Source organism: Rhinoraja longicauda, chromosome 19 (assembly GCF_053455715.1).
Source record: "Rhinoraja longicauda isolate Sanriku21f chromosome 19, sRhiLon1.1, whole genome shotgun sequence".
NCBI classification, from domain to species: Eukaryota; Metazoa; Chordata; class Chondrichthyes; order Rajiformes; family Arhynchobatidae; genus Rhinoraja; species Rhinoraja longicauda.
Window position 1 is genome coordinate 11,213,859 of NC_135971.1, and position 11,104 is coordinate 11,224,962.

At 48.4% G+C, this 11,104-nt stretch overlaps 1 protein-coding gene across 1 annotated transcript; it reads right to left on the reverse strand.

Annotated features, from left to right (window-relative positions):
• Nucleotides 1–4,619: 4,619 nt before the first annotated feature.
• Nucleotides 4,620–10,881, reverse strand: LOC144603121 (zinc-binding protein A33-like). Its single transcript, XM_078416270.1, has 6 exons — nt 10,474–10,881; nt 10,288–10,383; nt 9,230–9,463; nt 8,545–8,567; nt 8,339–8,457; nt 4,620–5,342 (listed from the first exon to the last, which is right to left on the reverse strand). Exons 1-6 carry the CDS (start codon nt 10,879–10,881, stop codon nt 4,807–4,809), a joined length of 1,416 nt encoding a protein of 471 aa, XP_078272396.1. The 3' UTR covers nt 4,620–4,806.
• Nucleotides 10,882–11,104: the final 223 nt, after the last annotated feature.

Below are 11,104 nucleotides of genomic sequence, written 5' to 3' on the forward strand. Positions count from 1 at the left end.
GGTCGGTCAGATAGGATGGGGCCAGGTTATGGAGGGCTTTGTAGGTTATGAGGAGGATTTTGTACTGGATTCTCTGGGGGATGGGGAGCCAGTGGAGTTTATAAAGGACGGGGGTGATATGGTCACGGATCGAGGTGTGTGTGAGTAGACGGGCAGCGGAGTTTTGAATGTATTGAAGTTTATTGATGATTTTTGAGGGTGCGCCATAGAGGAGGCTGTTGCAGTAGTCCAGACGGGAGGTGATGAAGGCGTGGATGAGGGTTTCTGCAGCTGTGGAGGAGAGGGACGGACGGAGACGGGCAATGTTTTTGAGGTGGAAGAAGGCTGTCTTTGTGATGTGTTTGATGTGTTTGTCGAAGGAGAGGGTTTGATCAAGGATGATTCCAAGATTCCGGATGTGAGGTGAGGTGGATACTGGGAGACCATCAATGTTGAGGATGAAGTTTTGGGTGGATTTGGTGAGCATTTTTGGACCAATGATGATGATTACAGCTGTCGCCAGCGAGATCCAACGACCAGGGTCCGATCCTGGCCTCCGGTTCTGCCTGTGTGGACTTTGTTCATTCAACCCGTCACCGCGTGCTTTTCCCGCGGGTGCTCCGGTTTCCTGTCACTTCCCGAGGGCGTGAGGGGCTCTCGGTGAACCGGCTGCTTGATGTGACCCCGGCGTAGGTTAGTGTGGGGGTGGAGGCAAGGGGAATAGGGTAGGGTGAGGGGAGTTGGGTGATAGTACGAGTGCGAGAAATGAGTGCAGGCAGTGGGGCTGATGGGAATATAGTGAGTGGCGGCAGAGAGTTGACTCACAAGAGCCAGGAGTTGCTGGAATCTCGAACAAAATTTTAAAAATCCGCTCAACGGGTGAGGCAGCATCTGAGGAGGGACATGGATGTTTCACGTTTCCACTCGTGATCCTCAGGCTTGATGGACGATTGGCTTCCCGTCTTTAAAATCGTGCGTAAAAAAGAACGAGCCTTTACAGAATTTCACTTTTCGAACTTGAATTTCCCCTTGAACCGCGCGGCCGCTGGTACGACTTGGTACATCTAGATTGTGCTCATGTACAGTATGATTTGAATGAACAGCATGTAAGCAAAGCTTTTCACTGTACCTCGGTGCACGTGAAATCATAAACCTAACGAAACCACCATGTTGCTGTCAGCGTGTCAGTGAATGAATGAATTAATAAATGATGAATGAATGAATGAATGATTGAACGAATGAATGGACGAATGAATGAATGAATGAACGAATGATACTTTATTATCACATGTGACATGTCACGGTGTGATTCTTTGTTTTGCATACACAGGTCTGCAAAGAGTCGTCGCGTAAAGGGCGCCGATAGTTACAAGTTATTCCACTTAGTCCCCAATGGTCCCTCTGTTCTCGCAGACCCCCCCCCCCCCCTCACCACGCCGGCCCCTCTCTGTTCTCGGCCGCGCTCGCGCACACGAGCCTGTCGACCACATGCCCCCCTCTGCAGGCCTGTCCTCGACCGCCGACGTCCGTCCTCGACCTGCGGCCCCTTCCTCGACTTCGACCACCGGCCCCGTCCTCACCGCCGCTGGGTCCTCTCCAGACGACTCCTCGGCGCCTGCCGGGAGCTTCCCCAATGACTTTTCCCCTGTACCTCAGTACACGTGACAATAAACTACATCGCTGTGTAACGTTAAAATGCCGGCCAGTCTTAATCCCGGTTTTAAGCATGATTATTAACTAAAGGGCCGCAATTCCATAGAAACTTGCGAACTCGAGGCAGCAACAGGCAGTCGGCGTGAGGTGTTGATGCAGCGATTTATTTATTGAATGAGGAACCCAGAGACACAAATTGAAGTCTCCTAACGCACCTTAAATACAGTTACTCATAAGTGATAGGAGCAGAATTTTGCCATTCAGCCCATGAAGTCCGCACAGCCATTCAATCATGGTTGATCTTTCTCTCCCTCCTAACCCCATTCTCCTGCCTTCTCCCTATAATCCCCTGACACCTGTACTGTTCAAGAATCTAGCTATCTCTGCCTTAAAAATACCCATTGAAATATCATCTCAAAAATATCATCTCAAATCCTCTAAAAATAAACTAGTCCGAGGAGCGTTGACCACAACGCTGCTAAGACACGCATCAAGTTCAAAGTGCTTGAAGGAACCACTCAGAGGATAATTAGGGATGTGCAGTAAGTGATGTACCTGCAGCGACAACCAAACCGTGAACACCGATCAAGATCATCCATTTAAAGTATTCCTCTATAGGAAGATGGAGGAGTGTTTATGGAAGATGTTATCTTATTAACTGTTCAAGTTAATGAACAAGTAACACTAGTAATGGTGCAATTTGTATCAAATCTAGATATCGAGGCAGCTTGTGGCCTCCTCTGTTCTTTTCTCCGCAACAGATACATTTAATACCCTGTTGGTGAATTTCCATAATTTGCACGACCAGTAACATTCACAAGAACTGAATAGAAAGATTGTGTTTTTGTTAGAATTATATCGTTGGTGCTTCTAATACTGCAAATGAAATCAACCCAAATCTCTTTGGAGAGTATCGCTTGCTTTTAAACTCTATTTGTGAATGTTCCTGTCTGCAAATTGACTCCTGCGTTTCAGTTGTCTTTCGTGACTGCATTTCAAAGAGATTAGCGCCTGTAATGCACTCTGGGGGTCTCCTAAAGGAGATGCGAGGACGTTGTGTAAATGTAAGCGGGTCGTTGCTGTGCGCACTCGGACTTGGAGGGAATATTGCATTTCCGATGCGCAAACAGGGGTAGTGGAGAGACAAAGTGGCCGATGGCGTCCGCGAGCTTGGAGTGGACTTTGGTCACTCGCGTTTTCTCTGAAACGGAGATAGAGGCGGCGAGAAAGCGAAGGGAAGAGTCGGGGCTCGAGCAGAGGAAAGTGGGAGCTGGTGGGAAACTGACTGCGCTGCTCTAGCAGCTGCGGCTCGCCTGTAGTCCGTTTGTCTTTTGTGTTTTTTGTCTTAATTGTAGTGTTTAGATGTGATGTCGGATTTTTTTGTGGTTGTGTACTATGTGTTTGGGGTGGGGGTCGGGGTGGGGACTGTAAAATTGTCTCTTCCAAACGGATACGCGACCTTTTTTTCTTGGTGGTGTCTCCGTTCCCGCTGCGCCCTACCATCGGCCAAACACCTGGAGCTGGCGGCCTCCAGCTGGGACCACCTGGGCTCTGGTTCGCAGAGCCCGCGGACCGGACTGTACTTATCATCTGCGGAGCTGGCTGCCTTCGGAGGCTGTGGTGGCGCTGCGAGAGCGGCTGCGACTCGCCTTCGGAGGCTCCGGAGGCTTCGGCCGCATGGATATCGGAAGCTCGCAGCCCCCTGGGCGGGGGCGACATCAGGAGCTCCGGCAGCGGCGCCGTCTTCGCGGATCGCTGGGCTTGGGTCGGCCCGCTGACTGACCGCGGGAGAATACGGCAGGGGAAGAGAAAAGACATTCTGGCCTTCCATCACAGTGAGGAGGTGACTGGAGGAGAATCACTGTGATGGATGTTTCTTTCTGTTTGGTGTTGGTTTGTGATTGTGTGTGTTATTGCTTATTTTTATTGCTCTTATTGTTGGACTGTGGGTAATGTTTCACTTCACTGCGCATTTATGTATGACAAAATAAAATTGACTATTGAGGGAGGTGAAACGTTAAAGCGGTGAACGAGAGCAGGAAGCAGCACCGATACAGACATGATGTACCTGGGAGAGAGGTGAGGGAGATGAAGCGTTAAATGCTGAGGCTCGAATAGGCGCTGGTCTGGCCGCATTTCAAATAATGTGAGTGATTCTGGGAACCATATCTGAGGAAGGATGTGCTGGCTCTGGAGAGGGTCCAGAGGACGTTTACATGAATGATCCCAGGAATGAGAAAGTTAACATATGATGAACATTTGACTGCAGTGGGACTGTACTCGCTGGAGTTTAGAAGAATGAGGGGGGACCTCATTGAAACATACAGAATAGTGAAAGGCTTCGATAGAGTGGGTGTGGAGAGGATGTTTCTACTAGTGGGAGAGTCGAAGACAAGTAGTCACAGCCTCAGAATTACACGACGTTCTTTAAGGAAGGAGATGAGGAGGAATTTATTTCGTCAGAGGGTGGTGAATCGGTGGAATTCTTTGCCACAAAAGGCTGTGGAGGCCACAAGTCAGTCGATATATTTAAGGCAGAGACAGATAGATTCTTGATTAGTATGAGTGTCAGAGATTACAGGGAGAAGGCAGGAGAATGGGGTTAGGAGGGAGAGATAGATCAGCCATGATTGAATGGCGGAGTAGACTTGATGGGCCGAATGGCCTAATTCTACTCCTATCACTTATGAACTTAATGCGGTGAACAAAAGCAGGAAGCAGCAGCGATACAGACGTGACGTAACTGAGGGAGAGGTGAGGGAGGGGTCCGGCGGCGACTGAATGAAGAATGATCTATGTATCGACGTCGAACTACAGTCTTTAAAACCCGGGGGAGCCCGGAGCTCAGGACCCGCCGCCCGCGGCCGCTGCTGGACCCGCGGGAAGGGCGGTTGTTTCAATCTTTATATTTTCACAAAAGTAATTTCTGTTCCGTTGACGGACGCGGTTAACGCGTTAAAATGAACGGATCGACAGCTCTGATTCCACTTGCTGTTTATTTCTCTCTTCCCACATTTACACTCCCCCTGGTTTTATTTCCGCGCTCACTGGGGTTTTTACGACGCGGAATTTGGGGTTTAAATGGGAGCCGTTCAGCGCCGAGCTGTTGTCCACCGGGTTTCTGCCCCACAGCCCGAGCCCTGCTCCTGACGCCGGTCCCGGGACCCGACCCTTTTACACACCCGGAGCGGAACTGGAGCAGATTCTCAGCCACTGGTTTGGTGCCCAAGGCCCGAAGAAAGGGTAAAGTTTCTCCGTGAATTTATTCCCAGTGAAGGTGTGGAGATGGGACTTGGTGTCCGCGTCGTAAAATGAAACTGTCCCGGACTCGTAACTGAGATAAACTCCCACCCTCCCGGGGATGGGACGGGCGGGGAGACGGGATGGAGGGGAGGTGAGTGCAACAAACTCGTCACCCCACCCCCGCCAGATGCTCCAGACTCCAGTCTCCGGGGTCGGTGTGACCCGTCTCTTCCTCTCCAAAGACTCTGCGGCAACTCCCAGACCCCAGAGCTGACTCCCCGCCACCTCCACCTCCCAGTAATGTCTCCCCGATGTGAATCCCTCTGATCCCAGCACACACACACTGTCTGTAAACCTCTTCCCGGTGTCAGGGAGACTCCTCCGGGTCTCGGTCCATCTCACCCTCTTCCGATCCTCAGACACCTCGAGCTCCGGATGCGCTGTTTCCACATCAAGGGTGACGGAGACTGGGGGGAGAAGCAGAGAATCAGAGAGTCCCCGGGGGTCGGGGGGAGACTCGGGCAGCGCGGCCCCGGGACCGGGGGAGAGGCCGCTCGGCCTCAGGCACAGGCGGGCGGACAACTGAAACCCTGCCCAGGGTTTCACCCACAACCACATCGGGTGGACAATAGACATCTTTACCGGCGTGTTTAACCGGGCAGTAGATGAGAAAATCCGCGCGTTAGCGGGAACGGGAGGGGGTGGTGCATGCGGAGCGGGAGAATGAATGCGAAAAGTGAGGATGAACGAGAGATTGCAGGTGGGGATAGAGATACGGCGGGTAGTCAAATATCTGGGTGTCCTAGTGCATCAGTCACTGAAAGGAAGCATGCAGGTACAGCAGGCAGTGACGAAAGCCAATGGAATGTTGGCCTTCATAACAAGAGGAGTTGAGTATAGGAGCAAAGAGGTCCTTCTGCAGTTGTACAGGGGCCTAGTGAGACCAAACCTGGAGTACTGTGTGCAGTTTTGGTCTCCAAATTTGAGGAAGGATATTCTTGCTATTGAGGGCGTGCAGCGTGGGTTTACTAGATTAATTCCCGGAATGGCGGGACTGTCATATGTTGAAAGACTGGAGCGACTAGGCTTGTATACACTGGAATTTAGAAGGATGAGAGGGGATCTTATCGAAACGTATAAGATTATTAAGGGGTTGGACACGTTAGAGGCAGGAAACATGTTCCCAATGTTGGGGGAGTCCAGAACCAGGGGCCACAGTTTAAGAATAAGGTGTAGACCATTTAGAACGGAAATGAGGAAAAACTTTTTCAGTCAGAGAGTTGTGAATCTGTGGAATTCTCTGCCTCAGAAGGCAGTGGAGGCCAATTCTCTGAATGCATTCAAGAGAGAGCTAGATAGAGCTCTTAAGTATAGCGGAGTCAGGGGGTAGGGGAAGAAGGCAGGAACGGGGTACTGATTGAGAATGATCAGCCATGATCACATTGAATGGCGGTGCTGGCTCGAAGGGCCAAATGGCCTACTCCTGCACCTATTGTCTATTGTCTATCTTGCGGGTAGATACCAAGGGAGAGGCAGATTGGAAGACGAGGAGACTGTTGTGAGGAGTAATTGGAGATGGTTAAAGAGGAGGTAGAGATATGGGGTGGAGTTACCGTGATCACATTGAATGGGAGTGTACTGGCTGGGCGAGGCAATCTGCTACTGGTTACTTGCTTTATTTGTAGGAGGGTGGATTTGATGCGTCTGTGTAACCAAGAACACTCTGATCTCATTGTGAACCAATATATGAACTTCACTGAGGGGCTTGACAATGTTCCGCATGTAAGGCTGGTCCAGAAAGCGAAGGCAGGTGGGATCCAACACAAGTTGGTAAAATGGAGCCATAATTGGCTTGGTGGTTGGAGGTAGAAGGTAGCGGTAGAAGGATGATTTTTCTGCCTGGATGTCTGTTACTGGTGGTGTGTATCACATATCGGTGCTGCAACCTTTGCTGTTTATTTTATATTTTCGTGATCTGGATGCGAATGTAAGAGGTGTGTATAGTACGTTTGTGGAGAATGAGAAATGTTATGGGTTGTGAGGAAGTCTGTCAAAGTTTGCAACAAGATCTAGGCTAGATCATCAAAACATTATTTTCATGCGGGGATATCAATTCTGGATAACGTAGTGTAAGATTTGAGAAGTTTTCCCTCGTTCTGCAATCAACACCAAACCAAAGAGCTGCAGTTTGGACATTTTATACGGGACTGGGGCTGATAGCAGAGAAAGGCTGCAGTCAGTTTGTTAACAAAGGATGTCACAATCCGTGGGTCCTAAGATGGCCGCGGGACCTCGTGACCAGCCACAAAAGCAAAAACCTTACAGCCCAGTCTCTAGGTTTCTGCAAAGCCACGGCCAGAACAATGGATGGATATTGGCCGTGCAGAAACCCGAAACCAGGTCGAAGTCCAGACACTGGGGCGCTGACATCAGCATATTCACAATGCCCCAAGCCGACCTACACAGTTATTCCCGTTACGGGGGCACAATAGCCCATAGAAACATACCTGGCAGGTGATGGGAAACCATTTACACCCATCACCTCTTAACGGAAAATAGATTAACAGACCGTCTAGCCATCACCGGTACCCCCGGACATAACGCAGAACAGAGAGAAAACTCAAATACCCATCTTTGAAACAAAGAGATCCCGAGATCTGGCGGGAGATAGGACGGGTCAGAATTAGTATAACTGGCCACGATTTTTGGGTTGGAGAGACACGCAAGTTAAAAGCACGAAAAACGGACGCAAGAAAGGATGAAGAAGATTCAAGCAAGTCAGGAGGGATGCAAGGCAAGCAAGTCGGACGGCACGGAGAACGGAAAACAGCGGAGAAGCAGCCCGAACAGCCAGTAACCCCAGTAATAGCCCCATGGTGAGCATGTACCCCGATCCTGCACATCCTGGACATAGTTTCAGTGTAGAGGGGAGGGTGGTTTAATTAATGTGGGTGTATAAGTAAAGATGTGTTGGCCAATTTTGCGATGTGTCGTACGTTCCCCACCTTACAATCCAGTATATGTCTTGTAGAATTGTGAGTTTATAATTCAGAGTAAAAAGTATTCATGTATATGTCTTCTGGAACTGTGCGTTTTATGATTCAGAGTCAAAGGTATTCATGTCATTCGGTATGTGTCTTATAGATATGTCTTATAGAACTGTGAAGAGCATTCATGTACAATAGTCCCGAGTGCTCAATAAAAGCCTTTTCCATTTAAACCCTGGTCTTCAAATCTGGTCTGGTTGAATTTTTCTGCACTATCAACGCTCCTGCATCTAAGTCCAGTGTCTAGAACCGTAGGGGGTGAGTGGGTCGAACCACTCACGGGGAACCAGTGTGCGCGGCCTGGACAAGGGATCAGAGCAAGGCACAGGGACCTTAGGTCGGGCGAAAGCTCGGCGCAGAAACCCCTTACAGTAGTTTTCTTCACACAAAGAGTTGTTAAGAGGTATCAGTTTTACCTCGCTTGATGATATCACATGTTTCTCTCAATGCCATGTTGTAGAAAAAGGTGCGATCAAACTTTTCATTCGGCAACTTGCCACCGACCACCAACATTGGTTTGGCTTCATCACTGAACCTGCAAATGTTTAACAGCTGGTTATAAACAGAACATTTGAGCTGTTCTTTTAAAACATACATTGTTTCAGTCAAAAGCATGTCCTACCTCGTCTTGCGACCAGCTACCTCCTGAAATAAATAAAACACAAATGTCAATAGACTGAGATGGATCGTAATGATCCCGACAGCGGGTATTTCGCCAAATTGCTACAAAAAAAAACACTGAAAATTCCCATTCCCAAACTCTTTGCCTGTGCCACACAGACAGGAAGTGGATATTCTGGTAGAGACATCGAACACGGGGCAAAGCATTAGGAATGTTAATGAAAATAGGCACGATCATGCAACCTACGTGTCAGACCGGGCAGGTGATGGGATTTTACCTGGAGAAGACGTCAGAGAAAATGGGATGGAATATTTTAGGATCAGCGTCGGATTTAAATGGGTGGGGGATGGAAATATTATCACTACTTGTGGGGGGAACAAAAATCAACGCTGAAGTGTAAGATGACCTTTTGACAAATTCCATAAGAAATGCAGTAAAGAGAACGTGGAACTCACAGGACGGCCTGAAGACAATATTGCAGATAAATTTAAGTTGAAGTGGGATGAATACATGAGGATTCCTGGAATTTGAGGCATTGTTGTTGGATGTGGTGAGTAGTTGGAACAGACGGAACATTGACCCAGTTCTGAATTACTGGTAAATGCGGCATTTATTTCAGAAAATTTAACCCACCATTTTGTGCCTGTGCACTTTCACTTCACCAAACTGTAGTGTAACCCCTCACCTTCAGAAATATTATGCCGTCCTTGTGATCTATCTGTTCCTGTAACTTTGAGAGTTCCTCCTGAATGGACTTTAAATTCTCTTGAATCTCTTGAAGATTATTCTCCATTGTTTTTACAATCGTCTTCTCTTCCTCCCGGATCTCTCCCAGTAAGCACTGCTCTTTCTCAATGAGAATCTGGTGCAGTTCAGCAAACTGGGATGTGATCTGTGACTGAAGGTTGTGTGACTCTTCCTGTCAGATGAAAGATGATAATATATATGTTATATCATTCTGAGCGCAGAATATTCCATTTGGTCCATCATGTCCATGCTGGGCTTCATATGTATCTACACAAATCCCATTTACATGTATTTAAAGCATAGCTTTCATTACCTTGGCAATTAAAGAGCTCGTCATGATAATTCTGAAATATTTTGTGAAAGTAATGTACAAGCACATCATTCCCATTTCCCCAATTCAATTCTCTGCAACCTGTTCCATTTAATTTCTCCATTAACCCTCACTGGACAGAACCAGGTCACCAGAACTAGCAGACAGCAGCACCACTTGGAATGTCAGACTTCACAGAGTCATACAGCAAGGGGTCATACCGACCAAGAAGCCCCATCTGCACTATTTCCACCTGTCCGCATTTGGCCCAAATAGTTCAAAAACCTTTCTCTCCACGAATTTGTTCAAATACATTTTAAATGTTCTTATGGTACCTGACTCAACGACCTCATCTGGCAGCTCTTTCCATGTACACACTACCAAATTTGTCCTTCATGTTCGTTTGAAATCTTTTCCCTCTCACCTAAAACCTATACCCTCACTTTCCCGATCCCCCTACTAAGGGTAGCAGACTGACCATCCAACGTATCATTCCGTTTCGTGATATTATACACCTGCCACAGCCCATTCTTCAGACTACTGCGTTGCAGGGAGTAAAGTCCTTGGCTGCTCAACCTGTTCCAAGAGTTTTGGCCCTCGACTACTGAGCTCTATAGAGGAGCCAAATTATTACACACATCGCAGGGATGAAATGTGCACAAGAACATTAAATCGACAGTACAAACCTGAACTTCAGAAAAGCTCTCTTTCTGTTCCTCCTCCGTTCGCCACATCTCTGATTCTTTCCTTCTGAGAGATTCGAAGGTAGATTTCACCTGACCCTGGTGTAGGGTTTTAAATCAGAGAATAAAATTGTCAGAAAATAAACAAGACGTGACACAATGATGTGATCAGAATCGGTTTGCTTTTACCTTGTAGATTTCAACAGCTTCTTCTATCAGCATGAAGCTGTGAGACGTGTGTTCCCGCGCAGCTGCACAAACCACACAGATCAGTGTCTTGTCCGTTTCACAAAACAGCTTCAATTCTTCCTGATGTTCCTCGCAGTGAAGTTTACTTCCCTTTGTCCGATTCAGGCTCAGTTTTCGAGCTTTCTCAGCCAGTCTCGCCAAGGCCCGACTAACCCTGAGGGTGCGGTCTGTAAACTCCTCTCTGCATTCCGGGCAGGAGTTTCTCTCCTCCCTGTCCCAACTCTGTGTGATACAGGGGCGGCAGAAGTAGTGGCCACACTCCAGTGACACCGGATCGGTGAAGAAATCCATGCAGATGGGACAAACTGCCTCCTCGGTTAAACTCTCGACCGGGTCTTTCGCAGCCATTGTAACTCCGCCTCTTCCTGGTTCAGTGTTTTCCACTGCGCGCGCTGCCGTCTCCGGCAATGACCTTATTTGGCTGAAAGTGTTCAGTGTGAAGGTGTCCTGGCCACTTCCAACTAATCACTCGAGGGAGGGGTCACTTAGACATTAAACCGGCCTGAATATAGACGAAAGCGGAGAGATTGCCCTGGGATTGTGTAAGGCAGGACAGAAAGGGACAGGGACC

Coding starts and splice junctions, on each gene's coding strand:
- LOC144603121 (XM_078416270.1), bottom strand. CDS start 10,881: ATGGCTGCGAAAGACCCGGTCGAGAGTTTAACCGAGGAGGCAGTTTGT. Junction 8,458..8,544: donor GTAGCTGGTCGCAAGACGAG/GTAGGACATGCT, acceptor AAACATTTGCAG/GTTCAGTGATGAAGCCAAAC. Junction 5,343..8,338: donor ATGTGATATCATCAAGCGAG/GTAAAACTGATA, acceptor TTCTCCCCCCAG/TCTCCGTCACCCTTGATGTG.